This window comes from Rhodamnia argentea, chromosome 7 (assembly GCF_020921035.1).
Source record: "Rhodamnia argentea isolate NSW1041297 chromosome 7, ASM2092103v1, whole genome shotgun sequence".
Classification (NCBI taxonomy): Eukaryota; Viridiplantae; Streptophyta; class Magnoliopsida; order Myrtales; family Myrtaceae; genus Rhodamnia; species Rhodamnia argentea.
In genome coordinates, this window is record NC_063156.1 from 8,153,190 (window position 1) to 8,174,973 (window position 21,784).

The following is a 21,784-nucleotide window of genomic DNA, read 5'->3' on the forward strand; positions in this document are numbered from 1 at the left end:
ATTTAAGTATCCTTCAACCATCGGCTCTAATACCAATTATTGGGACATTTGTTGAGAGCGTGCAATAGAAGCCCGTTAATATATCTGGTTGGACCACATTCACTCAAAAGCTTAAACTAATAAGTTATAGATCAACTTGGATATATTAACTGCTTAACACCACACCAATTCTACAATGGGCAATATTTTCAACACAACTCACATGTGCATCCTAACAGCTACTAGTTGGGATAACTTTTGACGAGATACTAGTTGTCTTCTTATACGGGATGTGATGTGACATGAAACATATTCGAATTGAATCTTAACTCAAATCATATTAAAGCTAATCTCTGCTTTTTGTCTTTTGCTTCTACAGGCTAAGTTGGAGACTCGTGCAATCATAACATAATCATGGTACTGTTTTTCCCCCTAACAATCCTAGTTGGTATTGGCATAAGGTTGGGAGTCACTGTTCAAATTAATTGATATGTTTGATTAATTGATGGTCGCGTGATGGGCTAATAACCTATGGTGGTTATTGGATGGAGGTTTCTGACTGTAAACAAAGAGAGGTTACAAAAGCAGTTATCTTTGAATAAAAGATAAGTTGGAGATGGGGAACAAATGTATGTTTTGAGAGAACGTCAGTTTTTCTCAAATGAGAACAACAGTTTATATCTCGCCAAAACGCTTTCAAGAACAATGCTCCCGAGATTCCATTGCACTTATTCGGATGGCAAATTCTCGCAAGATCGTTCGTCGATGGCACTTAATTTGTGGACAGCCGGTACCTTTCCTCTTGTGATCGTACTTTGATTGGCAATACAAGTTAGTAAGTCATTGAGCATGTTATAGTATGTTTTTCCGCAAATTTGTCGTATTAGAATAGGAATTCGTTTCCATTAGTCAACAACGTGTATAAGAGTGATTGAGTGACTCGAGAGTGATTGTAATCTCTCTCTCGATATTGTTATGTCTTAAATTGAATTGTCCATTTCGGATCGCTAACGGTGCCATGTAGGACGATCGATAATGATTGAACCCTACGTCAGCGAAGTCTGGTAGCAATGGATTCGAAAGATTACATTAAAATTTTACGCAAATATTTAGGACTATATTGACAAAATTAGAAAGTTTACTATTGAATTAACATCGGTATTATATGTTTAGAACTGATTTAATAATGTTTTTCCCTAAATAAACATAATAGGAGTAGTGTAGTCGGGTTTAATAGTATAAAGGTAATCTTACCATAACCCCGGAAACTTCAATAAATTTGCAAACCTATAAAGTAGGAATTCATTAGAGATTCTTCACTCAAGGCATAACTCAAAGTTGTGTTCTCGTGAAAGACAAAATAAACATGCAATCCCTCTTTTCACATGTGGAGGACGAACTTGGAGGTTGGTGATTAGTGAACGCGTACAAAATGGGTCTAGTCAAACAAGTGCACAAGTTGCATTATTTGACGCTGTTTTTTTAGGTTGCATTTAGCATGAGAGGAGAAGCTCTGCGTTTTCTTCACGGTTGCCTTGTGGCCCATCACGACATGAAGTAAACTCATGCATTCCTTCCTTCCACAGGAGTGAACCTAGATTGGCACAGAGAAAACGGGGCTGAATGACGGTGATGGCGAGCCTCTCGATTTGTCTCAGACCTCTCAAGTTTTGCCACAATGGAAGATTCGACATTGGATAAATTCTTGCCGAATGCTTGAGAGGGAATTGTTACATTCTGCCTCCCATCTCTATTTCTCAGCTTCGGAAAATCTCTCCTCATGAAGCTCAAAGAATTTCACGCGGCCCTTGGACATTCTATGGTATGAATTCGATCTAGTTTTACCTCTATTGTTGGACCTGTGATGTTTATCTCTGCCTCAAATCACTAGTCGCCTCGCTAAGTTGTCATCTCGCAACTTCTTCCGTCACTTCTTAGGGAACGATGCCATACCCCCTTCGCCATGGATTTGATTCTTTCAATGGATACATGGATTCGTATAACAAGACGAATTTTACCTCTTCCAAGGTAGTAGTTGTACTTCCATATAACAGTGAAACAGTAAAGTATTGCCATGACTTTGGTAGAGACACCAACATCATCATGCCCCGAATCCATCATGAGTTTGTTAAACTCATTTAAGAGGGCTCTAATGGAAATTCCTCAACAAATCAGAAAAGAAATATCTCTTCGACATGTATATGTGATTATTGAAACCCTTCATTGCATAAAAGGCCTTATGCTTTGCCCACAACACTAAGGTATCCTTCTTCTCAGCCAATTTTATTAATATGTCTGACATGTTTATACTCTTTGCCCTCCATCTTTACTCATCCTTATCGGCCTCTAACATCATTTCTGACAACTTATCCTTGTCTTTCAACGCCTTAGACTAAAATGGAGAATACAAAGCTTAAAATAGCTCAATGGCCCAACTATTTCCTAATTCTAAATTTCACCCAAATCAAAACCCACAAGTGTAATATGAGAAAACTCATAGAGAAATTGAGAAATTTCTCGGGTGAAATCCCAATGTTATAAACATAGTATTTGATCCATAATGGCAAAAGGACACCAGAGTGCCAAAATTTGTGTTCGCCATGGAGATAAAATGACTACTTAAGTATCAAATAGGAGAAATTTTAACCAAACTGATTATGTGGCAATTATAATTGAACTTTTAATGTGACGTGGCTGTTGTTTTGGCTAGATCTAACACCTAGAGGGGGTGAATGGTTGTTTGTAATCAAATGCGGAAATAAGATATTCAAGTTCGATAGGTGCAAAACTAATCAGCAAAATCATGCAATGCTTATATAAAACAATTGATAGAGGCAAGTAAAAATAGAAGACAATGCACAAGAGATTATAGTGGTTCGGCCTTGATAAGCCTACGTCCACTCTCCCACATTAACAACCTATTGGTTGGATTCCACTAAGTAATCAAGAAAGAGATTATAGAAAGATGTGATTGCCACAAGCACTTCCATAGAAGTGAGTAATGCCTCTATCAAAGCTATCTCGCTCTACACACTTGCTTTGTATACACCTCTTACAAGATCTCAAGTAAACGGTCAAGTAGACAATTTTAACAAGTAAAGCTCTCTTGAAAATAAGGATGATGAACTCTTGATCTTTCTCACTGGTCTTCGAAGTTGGTGCTCTTTATACTCCTCATCTTCCAAGCTTCTCATTGGATAGAACCACCTTGAGGATCAATCTCCAAAAACTAGCTATTGGTTGATTAAATAAAGATCACAAACCGTTGAAGTGAGAACGATCGGAAGTCTTGAGAGGATTTGCTCGCCCATACAATCAAATCCCGGAATCCTTAAATCTAGCTTCTAATAAAGAAAATTATCTAAGGGGCGATTGCCAATCAATCAAGATTCCTTGTATGGAAAGTCACAAGAATATCTTTGTGATTGATAGTCAATCAATTTAACTTAGAAACTCCTAACCAGATATTTGACCATTAGTGAGGAAAATTTATCATGTTCAATAAATAAGAATAAGATTAAAGTAAACAGTGAGGATTAATCTGAAGATTAAATATATCTCCCATAGAAACTCATAAGAGTTTGCCTCTATTGTGAATCCTGCTTCTATCAAAATAAAATCGTTAGGCTCATTAAGTATAAAAGGCATGGGGATATATTCCTAATAAATCCTCATTGTATTGATCAGAATCTTTTCAATAAGCCGAGTTATGTTTCCTTCAAAATCAATTATATTTTTCTCAATGAAAAAAAAATGAAAACTGATAAAAATGAAAAAATAAGCTAAAAATTTTTCTTTCGGTCCACATGGACTTCTACACTTAAAAATGAAAAAAAAAAAAATAAAGTCCACCTCGATTGAAAAACTTAAAAATAAGCTAAAAACTGATAAAAATTTAAATTAAATTTCGAAATAAGCTAAAAATTTAAAAGAAAAATTAAAAAAATTAAAAAAAAAAAAAAAAAAGAAGCAAGGGCTTGCGCAGCCCTCACTGGAGAAGATGGGGATGGCCAACAGGGGCTGCGCAAGCCCCAGGCGGCCGGTGACCCCTGCCGACTTGGGCAAGGGTTGGCCACCCTCACCCAATACCCTCGTCTGATCTTTTCGCTTCCCAAAATACTTGGCCTTTTATTTTATTTCCCCCACGCCAAATCACTTCTCAAATTAGAATTTCAAACTGAATTCGCAATTTTTTTTTTAAAATTGATTTTGCAAACGCAATACGTACAAAAACAGGCTGAAGACACTTTATTTGGCCCGATACGAAAGGCCCCTTTGGTGGTAATTTGTCCGTATTTCCCGCTTGACGCGTTTGAACTATTTAAGGTATTTAACATCCGAAGTATGTCGACATAATATCGACACACTCTCTCGCCGATTACCTCAATGTCATCGAACTGTTTGTCACTATCCTTTCCATACATCGCTGCCCATCAACCCTTTCCTTTAATTCTTTCATGTTTTTGCGTAACAATCCAGACATCCGTTGACTCAAAACTCGTATAAATGGTTAACGATGACCTCACTGTTTCTCCAGTAATCTCAAGGCAACACAACTATATACTGAATCTCCGGAACAACCTGAAAGTCTCAGAAGCCCAAGAAGGATCTGAACAATCGACACAGGTGACAACCCTGTGATTTACCGGAGGCACGACCTTGGAGTGGCGCCCCATTGTGAGCACAAATTTGCTGGTCGTCCGATCTCAAAGTTATGCGGCTCTTGTGCCTGCTTGCATTGATCCCGCTCGTCGTGGCAGACTGCACGTGCGAGAGCGATAGCGAGGAGATCAACAAGAGCGAGGCCCTCAAGTACAAGCTAGCGGCCATCGTGTCCATCCTTGTGGCTGGGGCAATTGGGGTGTGCCTCCCGATCCTGGGGAAGACGATCCCGGCTTTGCACCCAGAGAAAAGTGTCTTTTTCATCATCAAGGCCTTTGCGGCTGGGGTGATACTGTCAACCGGGTTCATACACGTCCTCCCGGATGCCTTTGAGAATTTGACCTCGCCATGCCTAAGCGAGACCCCGTGGGGGGATTTCCCGTTCGCGGGGTTCGTGGCCATGCTGGCCGCCCTTGGGACATTGATGGTGGACACTATGGCCACTTCTTATTATAGGAAGTTGCACGCCGGCAAGGCTGGATCTGACAAATGCGTCGGAGATGAAGAGAAGGCTGGAGAAAACCAAGGTCATGTACATGTGCACACGCATGCAACTCATGGCCATTCTCACGGTCCGATATCCATGGACTCAGACTCGGAGCTCCTGCGGCATAGAGTGATATCTCAGGTGAATTTCTCATATTTTTCAGTCGGCAGTGATATCGAATTTACATTCGCATTAACTCTATTGATTCTTCTTCCTAATATCGATAAGGTGCTAGAATTGGGGATTGTGGTGCACTCAGTGATCATAGGGATTTCACTGGGCGCTTCAGAGAGTCCAACGACGATAAGGCCTCTTGTTGCTGCCTTGTCCTTTCACCAATTCTTTGAAGGCATGGGTCTTGGTGGATGCATCTCTCAGGTACTTTTTCTCCTTAATCCTCAAATCTTCTTTTGAATTTTCATTCATATTGAAGTTTATTTCCTGGTTTGAGCCGTTGGAAATCGATGTCTTTGCTCAATTGGGTACCATTAATTTCCTGAATGCGTTCAAAGCATCTGATTTTTCCTGTGTCGAGCTCGTCAGCTCTGGTTTCATCGTAAAATTTATCCATAAGATGATGAATCAATCTCTATCATCTTAGAAATCTTTTGACAAGATACTAGTTGTCTTCTTATACGGGCCGTGATGTGACGTAAAAGAAATTTGCATTGAATCTAAACTCAAGTCATGTTAAAGCTGATCTCTGGTTTCTGTCTTTTGCTTCTGTAGGCCAAGTTCAAGACTCGGGCAATTGTAATCATGGCCCTGTTTTTCTCCCTCACAACCCCAGTTGGGATTGGCATAGGGTTGGGAGTCACCAACGTTTATGACGAGAACAGCCCGAACTCACTCATCGTGGAGGGCATCTTCAATGCTGCATCTGCGGGGATTCTGATTTACATGGCCCTGGTCGATCTTCTTGCTGCAGATTTCATGAGCCCTAAGTTGCAGAACAGCGGGAGGCTCCAGTTCGGGACCAACGTAGCTCTTCTTCTCGGTGCTGGCTGCATGTCTCTTTTGGCCAAATGGGCTTGAAGCAATGGAAGCAAACAAGAAATGGAACAAAAAGAGATCAACCGTGCATTTTTAGTTACTTGAAAGGCTTTGGCTTTTCCTTAGTCCCTCCTAGGCATTAGTCAATGAGCATCTATGATTGTTCGACCATTTCATGATGTTGGAGCTCGAGTTAGACGACGATTCGTATATGTTCGGGGAATAAACGTCGGAATTTCTTCTTAATTTACTGATCCTAGTTGATGCGCACACACACGAGAAGTACCTTGACATAAACGCTGCAGAATAGGTTTTTCTTTTCACGGTTGATTCTTATCAAGTGAAAGTGGGCATCATTGAAATCTTGTCTCGCGGTTTGAGCTCGTCAAGAAAACCTGATTCAAGTAGAAATTTAAGTCCAAATAGCACTTGGGGTTTGACACTCAAAACAAGCAAGAAAGCTATTAGAATATATCTTGAATCTAAGCCCGAAGCGAAAATCTAAATTTTGAAAACAGATATATTTTGACCTTGAAATTAAAGATAGGATTTGTTTTGAATATCACGGAAATCTATCTTGATGGAAACAGTTTGATATTTCATGTTCGATATATTTCAAATCACGATCAAGAACAGAATTCCCTTATTGGAGTCGGCCAGAAATAAAATAGGAAATAGGAAAGTCAATGTGGATTTTTATTGACCGAATTCTATTAGGATTGTGATATATAATTTTCTCTTTTTGTTTCACGTGTTCCAAGAAGTTACGTATGTTTATATATAGCTCATGGGTTGGATGATGCGTTTTTTTTACACAGAGACTTGGATTAGTGCGGCCACAAAAGAATTTTTGGTGGGCAATTCAAGGCAGAGCTTCACTCGTGAATTACATTCATCTTGTGAATTTTAAATTTATCTTTAAAGAATTGAAAGATTATTTCGTAAAGAATTACAAGGCTAAACATTATATTCGTTATTAAATGTAACTGGAATTGAAAAATATGAGAGTGTTTGAGTGACTCGAGCGTGATTTGTAATCTCCATCGTATCGCTTGATCTATAGTAGAATTTCGCTTGATCTATAATTCGTTGCTGCTCTCTCATGAATATCGCTTGATCTATAGTGGAATTTCGCTTGATCTATAATGGGATTCGCTCTCCCGTAGACGTATGTATCTACGACCAAACCACGTCCGATTTATTTTTTGATTCTATCTATTTTATTATTTGATCACTTGCTTCCGTGCCACAAAAATATTGCATTATTTTTGCATTCGAGTTGGATTCAAAATTTGATTAAATTTCTTAGTTTGAGTCAGCTAAAAGGCTTCCTATTTTGTGTATGTGTTTTATTATCAGAATATTATGTATATTTGAGAGGTGGATTTTGTTAAAATTTTGCCCACTATTTTTTTTTTCAAAAATAACATGTCATTTCGTTTACTTTCTCGTGATACAAGCGAGAAATATCGCAATTCAATTTCAAACCAAAATACATACAGACAACTTCAAAATAAAATAAGCTCCAGATAACAAAAGAAATCACAGAACAAGATTATGGGTTACAAGCTCAAAGAGCAGAGCTATTTTTTAAGGCGGTCATACCAACCGTCTTCAATAATGAGCACAACCTGAGAACTCCATTTGTTGCTACGGCTTTACCTTTTGGTGTTGTGCGCCTAGGTTTAGCGTCCCCAACACTATCACCGAACAGGATAAAAAAGTTGAACAAGCATAGATTTGACACGAACGAAACTTGCATGAACCTCCTTTGATCTTTTTCCAAATTGGACTTGTTCGCCACAAAATCCGAGGAGAGCAAAACCCCGAAAACATAGCAGAAAATCCCAAACCTAAACTAGATCGGGGATAGAAATCTCTAAAAAATGAGAGAAAGAAATTTCTGGATCTATGTTACATCGAAAGAGAAAAGCCCAAACGAAAAAGAAGATCAAAATAACTTAAGAAAATGGTGAGGGGGAGGGAGAGATCCCTCTCTCTCTCCCTTTGAGAGGGTTTTGGTTGGAAAGGAGGGGTGATTCGTACAATTTTTTTTTTTTTTGCCCACTATTAAGGAGAAAAGATTTGGCCGTAATAATCAATCGCAAGTTAATAAATCAAACGGGATACGAATGGCCCCTTTTGAATCTCCAGTATTTGCCGTTTCACATTATCTATTTTTAGGGCATTTAAAATTCAAATAATGTCCACCTAGTACCATCACACACTCGGTCGCTACTTACATAAAATTCATCAAAACATTTGTCCCTATATGGTTTTTACATCACTTCCCATTAACACTCTCGCTTAAATGCTTCCGAGTTTGGTCAACAATCCACACATCCATTGGACTCGAAAACTCTTTGTAAAATGCTCAGCCACAGACCTCACTTTTTCTCCACTAATGTCAACAACACATCTATGTATTAAATCTCGAGAGAATTACCAAAAAAGGCCATAGCAAGGCTGCCCTCGCCCAGGTGCAGGCGAGGGGACCTCGAAGCCATGGCCGGCCACAGCTAGCCGGCCATAGTAGGAGTAGGAAGAAAATATAAATAAAATAAAAAAATAGTAAAATATCGTTAAAAATTTATCTACATCAGCCATGGCCTTTAAAATAGACTAACTTGGCACAATTACAAAATGTTTATGACTTAATTGGCACGATTGCAACATATTTAGGTAATTTTCCCATTAAATCTCCAACAAGCTTAAGGTCTTGGAAGCCCAAGGATAAGAGCATTCGACCCCCTCACATCGTACATTTTGCCAAAGGTAAAACCTAGGCACCCCATTGCAAGCATAAATTTGTCGTTCGATCCCAAGTCATGCGGCTCTTGTGCCTGCTTGCGTTGATCCGGTCGTCCTCGGTGGTTGCACGTGCGAGAGCGAGAGCAAGGACCGCAGCGCCAAGCCCTCAAGTACAAGCTAGTGGCGATAGCGTCGATCGTCGTGGCGGGCGCACTCGGGATGTGCTTCCCGATCTTTGGGAAGACGGTCCCGGCTTTGCACTCTGAGAGAAGTATAAACTTTTTCATCATAAAGGCCTCTGCGGCTGGAGTGATACTGTCCACCGGGTTCATTCACGTCCTCCTGGATGCCTTTGAGAACTTGACCTCACCGTGCCTGAGCTAGACCCCGTGGGGGAACTTCCCCGTTCGTGGGGTTCGTGGCGATGCTCGCTGCTCTCGGGACACTCACGGTGGTCACTCTAGCAAATTTTTTATAATAAAAAGTTGCATGCCGACGAGGCCGGACCAGACAAAAGCGTTGGAGATGAAGAGAAGGCTAGAGAAAACCAATGTCCTTTACACGTGCATGCGCATGCCTCTCATGGCCATTCTCATAGTATGATATTGACGGACTCGGACGACAGCTCCTCGGATCTCTTGCGGCATAGGGTAGTGTCTCAGGTTAATGACATGATCTGCAATTCCACATTAGTCGTCTTGACTTGCTTTTGCTATTATCGTTTTGTTTTGTTGATTCGAATATTTTCCCGGTGCCCGTAACGCATTCTGGAGGGTTCCGCTGCCCGGTCATGGTGGGCCAACGGGTTGCTTATTTTTATGGTGAAATTAAGAGGTTTTAGGTTTTAACCTTTTGGGCATATATATTTTGTTCGTTTTATCATTGTATTAGTTGAATTTGTAGAAAAATATAGTAAAATCTCTTTACCTAATCTTGGTGAACGTAATCTGTGCGTCTTTCCAATTTTTCTCATCTTTGATCGTCGTTATAAATCCTTGTTTAACTTGAGTAAAATCAGGATAGTCATTTATATTTTCTAGTGGGATTGAGTTCTAATTAAATTTGGAAATTAATTGAGCTAACTCTTCTTCATAAGTATTTTTCTTTTTCTTTTTTTCTCTCTTCTATGTATTTTATTTTTATTTTTCTCCCCTACTTCTTTGGCTAGCAATCGGGCGTCGGGGAGGCTGAGCTTGCAAGATTCCGGCACTCGAGCTCGCCTATGGTCGATCGCCAGCCGTCCCCACGATAGGTAGAGGAAGAAAGAAAAGAAAAAAAAATCATAAAACAAAAAGTTTGAAAGTAAAAAGAAAGAAAAGAAAAGAAAATTAAAAAATTTCTAAAAAGAAAAAGGAATATGAAGAAGTGGAGGGAGGAAATATGAGGAAAATATTTTCCTCTTCTCATAAAAGAAATCATTTTCCTCACTTTTAAATGTTTTTTTTTTCCATGAGAGGAAAATATTTTCCTCGACTCTAATGGAGCCTACATTATAAATTGCCCTTATGTTATTATGGTAATGACCAAACAAGATTTATTAAAACCAACGTTTGTTTTCTCTCTTTTGCCTTTGGCCAAGTTTGAGACTCGGGCAAAAGCGCAATCATTGCGCTGTTCTTCTCTTTGCTGACTGCATGTCTCTCTTGGCCAAATGGGCTTTGAAGCAAATCTGCTTGTAACGGTAGATCCTGTCCGATATACAGATGACTGACGAGAGAAGTAGTTTCATGTGAAATGCAATGAAGAAGAGAACTTTTGCAGACAATTCCGGTGGAAGAAAAATTCTCCGCAAACGTCCTTCTTCCTCTGTCGATTTCTGTTGTTTTCAATGCGATTCCCTGAACTTGGATCCAACATCTAATGTGGTCCGTCAGCTTCTAAATAAATGTAGTTTGTGAATTATGTTGGACATATTTACCAAAATAATTCATCTAATTGTTAGAGCTTTGTAAATTTTCCAAAATGGTGAATGGTTTGATTTCTCATGACTTTGTGGCTCTCCCCACTCTCATCAAGAGAGTATGGATTCTCTTTTTCGCCTTGTTAATCCCCTCTAACCACATAGGCGTATTGAGTTCTCACAAATGGAGAGAACAAAACGAGAGGATTTTAGATGCTCTTGAAGCACATGATTGATTATAAAATAGTCATAAATCTATCATAACCATGTCAATTCAGTAATAATTTTTTTTTCTTTTGCCAATTGAGTTCTAAATCTTTTGTATTTGTATCAATTCAGTCCTCTAACCAATTTTGACCCGAAATCACCGATGACGATAATTTTTAATAATATTTTAATACATTTTCAAAAAAATTATGTATATTTTTCCTTTTTTCATTTTCTTTTCTTTCTCTTTCTTGTTTCTTCTCCCCTTCCTTCTTCCTCAAGCCAATCGCCGGACCTTGTGGACTAGCCGGAGGCGAGGGTCGTCGAGGTCAACCTCGCGAGCCTCTGGCGAAGCTTGCCCCCGCCGGCCACTCGCAAGAGCGAGCTTCGCACAACCATGGCACGGTGGACCTCACCTAGCAACGGTGAGGGCAAGGTCGACCTCTCCCGCCTTTGCCTCTAGCTGGTTTCAAGGCCCTTGCCAGCCTTCAATCAAAAAATAGCGTTGGTCTTGTCACGGGAGATGACCAATGTCCACATTAGCAATCTTTGATCAAAATTTGCCTAATAGACACAATTGAAAAAAATAGAAAAGGTTTAGGATAAAATTGGTATCAGTAAAAAGTTTAGGACGGAATTAACACTAATGAAATAGATTTAAAACTTTGTCCGACACTTTCCCCTCATTTAGTATACTAAGAACGAAACTGTCTCTAAAGTAGGAAACCTAGTCCATGATATCAAAAAATACTTTTCCTATATCGGTATTTCTCTCGCACTAGATCACTTCTCTAGTAGAAATTTAACCCAAATTTGCAGTAACAAATAAGGGTTAATATCACAAAAAATTACAAACTAGTGTATACATGTTGCATTTACTCCCCTATTAATTTTCGTGTCTTAAATCATTGTAGTCCTAACCTATACATTGTGCATTGTCTTAATTTTGTATTAAGTTATTTATTTTCTTGCTAAGTTTTATAATAGTCCTTTGTCCTAAATTTGTATTTATGTCATTGAGTCATCAATTCAATAGTGGTGTGTTTAAAATATTTTTGATATTTAATAATTTTTAAAATAATTTTTAAAACCAACAAATGCTTAAATTATTTAAATATTTAAAAATATTTAAAAATATCGTGGGCCGACACTCTTGTTTTAAATTGTTACCATGCATAATATAAATTTTGACTAATCTTTATAGCTATGGCACTAATGTTTGACTTATGTTGACAAGTTTTTTATTAGCTTTATGATGTTTTTTTTGCACTTCTCAAAAATCTCCAATCGATACACTTTGACAAATCTACAAAAAAATTTAAAGCGAAGTTGGACTTAAATTATGAATTTTAGCAGATTGTCCAAACATGAGGGGGGCAAGATTAGCATATTTGAGCAAATTTCATAATCTCAATATATTTTCTTTGAATCTGGCTTTCCATGTCAGCAATTGGATGAAAGCCAACGAAGGGTAGGTTCGTCCGGTATGTGCTCGGTTTGAGATATTCTATGATGCGGAAATTAGTTCGAGGTGAACGTGACACCGACATATCAATTTGGGATGTTGGAGTTATTATTCCCATATAGGGTTAAACCCAACAAGAACAAATTCGGGTGGGGAAATGCAATACGAACAAAAACAGGCTTGAGTAATTAATAACAAGACCGAGAATTTGGCCCCTTTGAATGTCCATATTACCCGTCGGATGTACTTTTATGTCTTAGGTTTTCAACATTCAAATCATGTCGACATGGTACCAACACACTATGTCTCTCCCTTCTTACCTCGAATTAATCGAACTTTTTTGTCTCAATCTTGTTTTTACGTCACTTCCCATGAATGCTTTCAAAGCTTGCGCAAACAACTGAGACATAAATTGCAGCACTCGATACAACGATAATGACCATGCAGTCAAACCTCCAAGTAGAATCCAGTGGGATCCTCGAAACTCTCATCATGAATGCTCAAAGATGGCCTCACTTTTTTCTCTAGTAATCTCTAGTAATATCAGCAAGAATCCATTGGAATCCAACTATTATGAATTGCTCAACAACGAGCTCACTCTTTCTCACAGTAGTCTCAACAATACAACTGTATACTATGCCTCCAAGAACCTTAAAACTCTCCGAAGCCCAACGATAAAAATAATCTAACACGAGATAAAACCTGGGCATCCCATTGTGAGCACTAATTTCTCGTTCAATCTCGAGTTATGAGGCTTTTGGGCCTGCTCGCGTTGGCCCCGATCGTCCTCGGCGATTGCATGTGCGAGAGCAATAGCGAGGACCGCAACAAGGCCCAGGCCCTCAAGTACAAGCTAGCGGCGATAGCCTGAATCCTTGTGGCGGGCGAGATCGGCGTGTGCCTCCCGATCCTCCGGAAGACGGTCCCGGCTTTGCACCCCGAGAGAAGTATCTTTTTCATCATCAAGGCCTTTGTGGCTGGGGTGATACTGTCCACCGGGTTCAAACACGTCCTCCCGGATGCCTTCGAGAGCTTGACCTCGCCGTGCCTGAGCGAGATCGTGTGGGGGGATTTCCTGTTCACGGGGTTTGTGGCGATGCTTGCGGCCCTCGGGACATTGATGGTGGACACTCTCGCGACTTCTTATTTCAAGAAGTTGCATGCCGGCAAGGCCGGATCGAACAAAAGCGTCAGAGATGAAGAGAAGGCTGGAGGAAACCAAGGTGATGTACATGTGCACACGCATGCAACTCATGGCCATTCTCACGGTCCGATATCCATGGACTCGGACTCGGAGTTCCTGCAGCATAGAGCGATATCTCAGGTGAATTTCACATATTTTACGGTCGGCGGTGTTATCGAATTTACATTCGCATTAACTAAATATTGATTCTTCGTTCTATTATCGATACGTGCTAGAGTTGGGGATTGTGGTGCACTCAGTGATCATAGGGATTTCACTGGGGGCTTCAGAGAGTCGAAAGACAATAAGGCCTCTTGTTGCCTCCTTGTCCTTCCACCATTTCTTTGAAGGCATGGGTCTCGGTGGATGCATCAGTCAGTCAGGTACTCTTGCACTCTAATACTCAAATTTTTGAATTTAATAAAAAGTATTTTCCATGCATATTGAAGTTTATTTTCTTATTCGAACCTTGTAAAATCAATGTATTTTTTCAGTAAAAGGGGCTTTAAAGCAACAGCTATGTCGGTTTTTGGTCAATTGGGTAGCATTTATTTCTTGAATGCTTCCCAAGATGATAACGTCTATCTACATGTTAAGCCATTGGACCACTGAAACCGTTGAACAAGTCCTTGATATTTGAATCTGAAATCAATCTTTACTTGCACTAATAACTCGGTGTATTCATAATTTGACTAGAAGTACCTCGTTGGCTCCTTGTATGGGTCATTGGCAGAAAAGAAATTCGAATAAAATCTTGATTCAGTCGTATGTTCGGACGTACTTCTACTGCTCATGCAGATGTATCTTAACATCGATTTGACCTTTTAAAAAGGCTACATTTTCTCAGAAATCTGTAAAACAACCAAAAGGGTCGGATCATTTCTGTCAATGGTACTCAAAAATAGCAATAATCACCTTAGTTCTAATTTCATACGACTTCCAAAATACATTGAATGGCGGCGAATTACCAAAGTTCTCAGTGATTGCCTATTCATATTTGTCCAACCACGTGCACTACATCTCTCTTTTGCTTTTGTAGGCCAAGTTTGAGACTCGGGCAAGTGCGATCATGGCACTGTTTTTCTCCCACACGACCCCATTTGGGATTGGTATAGGATCGAACAGCCCGAACGCACTCGTCGTGGAGGGCATCTTCAATGCTGCGTCTGCAGGGATTCCGATTTACATGGCCCTGGTCGATCTTCTTGCCGCTGATTTCATGAGCCCTAAGTTGCAGAACAATGGGAGGCTCCTGTTGGGGACCTACGTAGCTCTTCTTCTCGGTGCTGGTTGCATGTCTCCCTTGGGCAAATGGGCTTGAAGCAGATTTGCTTGTAATGATAGATCCTGTCTTATGTACACACAAGAGAAGTCCCTTGACATAAAACGAAATAGAAAAGCGATAATTTTTGCGTACAATGGTGGTTTTGCGATAATTTTTGCGTCCAATGAAGGTGGAAGAGAAATTCTCTGCAGAAGTCATTTTTTTCACCATCGATTTGGTAGTTGTAGCTGTCGTTTGTCCCCTTCATTGCATGTTGTCCAAAATCTCACTAATCAGCAGACCTAGATAAGAGTATGAAGTCCCACCTTCCACGGTCACCATCCTACATTTTGCCTTCATCTCCTTCACCTTCTTCCTCATCTCCATCTCATTGCCGCTTTCCATCAGACTCTTGAGCCCTCTCTCTATCTCATCTGCACAAACCATTGACTCGCTCTCAGCCCTCACCTCCCTCCTGTAATCCATCCTTATCTCAACGCTCAATCCCAGCTCCCTCACCATTTCGAAGGCATTGAATTGCTGCTCCGAGTGCAGCGGCCACGTGGCGACTGGTACGCCATACCAAATGCTCTCCAGTATTGAATTCCACCCGCAGTGCGACACAAACCCTCCAACTGCCGGATGGGCCAGGACCGCCACCTGTGGAGCCCAACCGATCACTCTCCCCACTGTGGCTGTCCGTTCCAAGAACCCGTCGGGCAATGCGACCTCAGGATTGGCGTAATCACTAGGGTACCCCATCTTGCCTTTAGGCGGAGGCCGACGTAGGGACCACAAGAACCTATACCCGCATTGCTCCAGCGCGCACGCGATCTCTCTAACTTGATCCTCGCTGAAGCTTCCCATGCTCCCGAAGCAAAGGAACACGACCGATGCCAGAGGCTGATCATCCAACCAACAGATGAGATCCTCCCTCTGTCGATCGTAACTAGACCCCACGTGAGCATCACCCATGAGGTCTAGTATGGGTCCCACTGGGTACACCAACGGGATTTCACAGTTTGCAAAGGACTTGATGGCATGGCATTCCAGCTCCAGAAATGTATTTACCAATATGCCCTTTGTTTCTTTGAATCTCTGAAACTGATCCAGTATCACCGTGGACCAATCTTTGTTTAGCACCACAGAGGGCAAGACTTTGGCTGGAACTGGGTTAACGCAACTCGGGACCGTCAGCTCAGTATCTGAGTCTTTCAGCTCCGTGATGTCTTGGCTATGGACGTCACGAAGGGCTTGGAGATGGAGCATGAGACCAAGAGCGCCGGCACTTGAAGTGTAAAAGACATAAGTGGGGACACCAAACTCATTGGCAATGTCAATCATCGTCGTGCAGAACATGCCAATCATGAAAGCTGCGAGTCTCGGCTCCTCAGAGCCTGACTCAGAATGAGCAAACCGGGCAGCCGCATTTCTGACATGGGGTTTCTGGATTTCTATTAGGGAGGTCAAGAAGTTCCCCTCCGAGGCAGGTTCCTGTTCAGGGAGGGTAACGAACTTGACGCGGCCATCAATGGAGGAAGAAGAAGAAGCAAGAGAGTCGGCGTAGGTGGTGATTTTATTGTCAAACGGCAATGTGATGATGAATATTGTGGCCGAGAGGCGGTGGTCTCTTTGGACAAGGAGCTTGGCAACTTCGACAGCGGGCACAAGTTGACCGATGCCGGGTGACGGGACGAATACCAACTCTCCCCTCTTCATAGTTATTGAAACTTGGATCTTATCTTTTCTCTTCTCTTAGTCCTGAAATAGCCATAGAACTTGGTGTTATGGATAAGGATGAGGACAAGAGAGCGCATGTGGTGCTCAGAGGTTCTGATCTGTATGGATAAGATAAAGCTTCTGTAAGTCCAATTATTTGAAATGCTAGAAGACATTTCTTTTTATTCTTTTGACTGGAAAAAGGACAAGAAAGTTGCTTCTGCTGGCAGTAATCATGCTACTTTGTATCACAGGTAGAGAAAAATTCACAAGCAAATAAATTATGAGAATTGGATATTCCGCCAACTTACAGGTCATGTTATGAAAAATGGTGCAATGAAGGCGGTCTCAGTTGGAGGAGGAAGAAACCTTTCCCCAAGTGCCTGGATAATCATAAGTCATTTCTGACTTGGCTCGTAGATATAACATGACCCACATCTATTAACAAAAAGATAGATGGTAAGATTATATTACGTAAACACTGATCATGACTAGAGGATGAAGAGACCATTTATGGAAAATAAATCAAGCCTTTCCAGTTTACCTTTAGTCATGCAGGGTTGCGAAAAATGTGTAAAGTCAAGATGAAGGAGTCTCCTCTCTTCAAAGAGATTAACTGTACTTATTTTCTCCCACGGTATTGGAATGCAGTCATTGATAACAAACCTGTGTTGTTTAGATGGCATTGGCATTGATTTTGCCTTGGCTCCAATAACTTCAAGCAGTTCATCTACCATTGTTTGCACTGGCTACATTAATTCCCATCAACATACTCAAGCAGCAATAACTATGTAGGTTTCTGAAATAAAACTACTCCAGAAATCTGAGTGAAACAAAATTCAGGTTCAACACTGCCAAGCACACAGAACACAATCCCCCTTGAAGATTTGACACAATGTTCTGCAAAGGCGGATACATAATTGGAGAATAAGACATCCAACGAAAGAATCCAGTTTCCAGTTGCCAGCTGTCCACAGATCGATAGAAGACCAAATATGTGATAATCAGGGACAGTCTAGGGGCAACCTCTTCTTATCACTTACTTTATTGAAATACATCAACATGGTCAGGATCGAGAGAAGGCCTGTAACCAGCATTCCTCATCTCCATGGCTAATCCATCCAACATACTATATATCTCGTCACATAGGTCGTGGCTTTGATCCCTTGACTGAAAATAGTTCACTGTACCTACTATATCAATCCAACTACATCCAACCTGCTTTCTCAGACCCTTTTCCCTCATCTCTCCCCTCAACCTATCAACACTCTCCCAGCTCCCTTCCTCCGCATATATATTTGAGAGCAAAACCTGATAACCTGAACTGTTGTTTCCCCCATTTCAAAATGTCGATGAATTTTGCAGGCTCCCAGAAGTGAACCCCAAATTGCCAACTTATTACCATCTTCACCCAACTCATTGACAAACTCGAATGCCTCTCCCACTCTCCCAACTCTCCCTAACATGTCAGCAACGCAGCAGTAGTGCTCAGTTGATGGCTGAATTTTATATTCTCTCTCCATTAACCTAAATATCTGAAGGCCTTCATCAACTAAACCAGCATAACTACATGCAGACAGGACTGCAACAAAGGTAATTGCATCAGGTTCAATGCCAAGCCCTTGCATTGAGTAAAATAACGAAACAGCCCTCTCACCCATCCCATGCTGACCATAACTGAGTATCATGGTGGTGTATGTCACCGAATTTTTCTCTGGGGTCCTCCTGAAGGCATTTTCAGCATCTCTGATGACACCCAACTTGGAGTACATGTCAATGAGAGCAGTATCCACAAAGACATTTTGGTCCAGAAAGTTGCGAACTGAGAATCCATGGAGTTGCTTACCAAAACTCATACTTCCAATTGAGCTACAAGCAGGAAGAACTGATGCTATTGTAACAGCATTGGGAATGACTTTTTGCTCAAGCATCTGTCGCAAAATCACAAAAACTTCTTCAGTCAGTTCATTTTGAGTGTACCCCGAAATCATAGCATTCCATATAGCTTGATCCCGGACATTCATGTAATCAATGTTGAAGATTTGTTCTGCAGTCCTAATCAAGCCACATTTAGCATACATGTCTATGAGATAGCTACCCATTCCCTCGAAATGAACCCTATTCCTGAGAAGATATGCATGAACCTCCTTGCCAATGCGTTGATTCTTCAGATTCGATGCCACGGAGAGTAAAGCAGTCACTGTCACAGGATCAGCCACAAAGCCTTGTTTCTTCATCTCATAGGCAAGCATCAAACCTTCATCATCCAGCCCATTCTGCACAAAAGCAGAAATGACTGTATTCCACGAGACAATATCTCTTTGCAGCATCTTATCGAAAACCTTAAATGACATCTGAACTGAATTGCACCTTGAATACATTACTATCACTGCATTTGATATGTTAATGGGCAACAATATGAACCTCTTAATCAAATAGGCATGAAGCTGTAATGCTAAACCCAACCGTTGCAACTGTGAAGCCGCAATTAAAACGGAGAGAAAAGTCACATCGTCGAGGTCCATCTGTTCTGAAGCCAAAGCTTGAGCAAAGAGCTCAATCCCTTCAGCAGGACAACCATTTTGAACATATGCACTAATCATGGTGTTCCACACTTCTGTGTTTTTCTCAAGACAATGATCGAAAATCTTCCTAGTAATATCAGGGCTCCCAAGCTCTGCATACATAAATATAGCTGAACTGACAACAAACAAGTCATTGACAAATTCATCTCCCAACTTTAGAAGAAAACCATAAAACACGTTGGCCAACTTTCTCTTCCCAACACCTGATATAGCAGGGAAGACATTAACAAAACTGACCGGACTTGGCCTTATTCCAGTCTTCATCATCGTCCGAAACTGCTTAACCGCATCCATATACCTCTCAGTCTTTACATACCATGAGACCAATGTATTCCAAGAAACGACATTTTTCCTACGCATTGTATCGAAAACTCTCCGCACTGGATCATTCACACTGTAGTCGAAATCCATCAAACCACCCACATCATTCTCCGCACTGTTCAAGCACGCAGAGTACATATTCAACAAAGAATTATACACAATCCTACTCGGGTTCGGCTGGCACCGGATCAAATGGCAGTGTACGGCCTTACCTACCCTCAAATTACGGGTCTCGGCACAGGCCTTGAGAGTGGAGGAGTAAGTGTAGGAATCGAACTGGACGTCGGGGGAGGCTCTCTTCATCCGGGAATAGAAGAGGAGGGCTTCGTCGGGCATGTTGTTGCAAATGAAGCCGATGATGATGGTGTTCCATAGGACGGTGGATGGGCGAGTAATTGTGTCGAACAGCTGGCGGGCGACGTGGGGCTGGCCTTCTTGGCAGAGCCTGCCGAGGCGAGAGCGGACGGTGGGGGTCTTAAGGGTCGGCTTCGGCGGAGAGAGCAGGGACTCGCCGCCGGTGGCGGTGGTTGTGGCGGTGGTGGTGGAGATGTGAGAGCGAGGAAAGGGTGGTGACAGAGGGAGTGCCGAAGCCGCCATTTTGGGATAGTGCCTGGTCTCACCTCCGGAGAGAGGTGGAGATAGTCTTTGGATGGTAGTCGAGACTCCAACGGTTGCTTAATTTTATTCTTTTTCAGTTATTTTTTCTATTTTACTTTTTGATTTTTAAATTTAATATTTTAGCCCCTTAAACTTATGTATACGTTAAATATTCTTTTTCCCGAGATGTGAAATTTCACCTTAGGCGTAAACCCGACTTCATAAAATACCCCACTTGGTACACAATGGCCTAAGCATTTGGAAGCAACACAAAGTTACATCGATCGCTTTCGGATCGTTTTGTATGAATTACATAATTTTATTTCGATTCTATCGAGCCCTCGCAACGTGTTCACGGAGAAATCGAGATCATGGAAAAATTGAGTTAGAAATAACCAAAAGTTAACGTTGTTGTACAAGTATCCCGATCCGAATTAGATGTAAAAAAAGCCAAAATAAATACTAATTTCCCTAAGGTTCGAACCACAATCTTATCCATTTCTTACCTAAATCACAAAATAATTGATTTGCCATTTAAACCACGTGTAAGAATGTTTGTCCGAATTCAGTTCAAACCAACTTAGATACCACAATGTGATCAGGAAAAAAAAAATTAGATACCATAACCATACCAAGACTTAGGGCTAAAATCATAGATTTACAAAGAGATTTATTTTTGTCAAGCATCTAATGCGATTACTATATGAACATTCTCTTGACTGAAACTTAGTCCCGTTAAGAGTTATTAGGGTCAAATTGGTAATTTTAAGAAATGTGGCGGGTCAAAGACATACTTAAAAAAATGAAGAATAACGTCATCGACAGTACTTCTATCCGAAAATAAAAATCACCCCTCTAATTTTTGGTTCAAAATCATCTATGTGGCATGTTCTTGGTGCCAAGTGAGAAATTTGGACTAATTGTAATCTATCTTGTGTATCCATGATGCCCAACTAAACACTCGGGTGTCCAATTTTGCACTTTGGTCAAGGATTCAATCCGAATGAGTAATGGTCGACATTCTTAAAATGTAGATCGACTATCGTGACCTAAAAATCGAAATTTTTCAGGTTAATAGATTGCTAAGCTACTAAACCTATCTCGGACTCTCCCCAAATCCATACCAATTCACGACTTATGTTTCAATTATTTCATGCAAAAGATTTTTATTTAGAGTCATCACTAATCTATTTACGGTAGGTTGATTAGAACAAAAAAAGTGAAAAAAATTTTCCACAAAAAAAAAAAATAAAAAGGGGGGATAAAAAAAAAAATCGATTTTTAAAAAATGTTTGGCAGAGAGTTGGGATTCATTTTAGAACCTATCTCCTAACATGTGAACATGTCCATGCAGGCACGCAATCCAACCAATGAAAAAATAAAAATAGATGATAGATAAATTGCAAGAGAGAGAAAAAAAGTCAAGCAAAACAAGTTTTTTTTTTATTCCGTCTTAAAATGCAAACTAAACTGTTAATGCAAGAATGCAATCTTAATTATTTTATTTTATTTTATTTTTTTAAGTGATGACTATGCTAAGATGCAAGGCACGAGATGCACGATTAAAATTAAATGCAGCTATTCTAATATGTCACGTGGCATGAAAAAAAATTAATCCAACTACAATCAACCTAATTTGACATGCACCTTATCAGATTTGTATTGAAAAAT

The 21,784-nt window shown here is 40.6% G+C and overlaps 4 protein-coding genes across 4 annotated transcripts in view; 2 read left to right on the plus strand and 2 right to left on the minus strand.

The window, feature by feature from the left end:
- LOC115752483 (zinc transporter 1-like) overlaps positions 1–14,948 on the plus strand; it is a 20,796-nt gene extending 5,848 nt beyond the window's left edge. The window contains exon 4 of the mRNA XM_030690687.2: positions 14,805–14,948. Coding sequence (XP_030546547.2) covers positions 14,805–14,948 — 144 coding nt within the window. The remainder of the gene's footprint in view (positions 1–14,804) is intronic.
- LOC115752462 (zinc transporter 8-like) lies at positions 4,496–6,363 on the plus strand. Its single transcript, XM_030690661.2, has 3 exons — positions 4,496–5,269; positions 5,357–5,506; positions 5,858–6,363. The coding sequence occupies exons 1-3, from the start codon at positions 4,694–4,696 to the stop codon at positions 6,161–6,163; spliced, it is 1,032 nt and encodes a 343-aa protein (XP_030546521.2). The 5' UTR covers positions 4,496–4,693; the 3' UTR covers positions 6,164–6,363.
- A 6-nt stretch (positions 14,949–14,954) lies between the features above and the next one.
- Positions 14,955–17,048, minus strand: LOC115752459 (anthocyanidin 3-O-glucosyltransferase 2-like). The gene is made up of 2 exons (XM_030690657.2): positions 16,922–17,048; positions 14,955–16,652 (listed from the first exon to the last, which is right to left on the minus strand). The coding sequence occupies exon 2, from the start codon at positions 16,608–16,610 to the stop codon at positions 15,156–15,158; it is 1,455 nt and encodes a 484-aa protein (XP_030546517.2). The 5' UTR covers positions 16,611–16,652; positions 16,922–17,048; the 3' UTR covers positions 14,955–15,155.
- A 604-nt stretch (positions 17,049–17,652) lies between these two features.
- Positions 17,653–20,201, minus strand: LOC115752458 (pentatricopeptide repeat-containing protein At3g22150, chloroplastic). Its single transcript, XM_030690655.2, is given in 2 exon segments — positions 17,653–17,947; positions 17,950–20,201. Coding segments are annotated over 2 exon segments (2,457 nt in total). The 5' UTR covers positions 20,114–20,201; the 3' UTR covers positions 17,653–17,654.
- Positions 20,202–21,784: the final 1,583 nt, after the last annotated feature.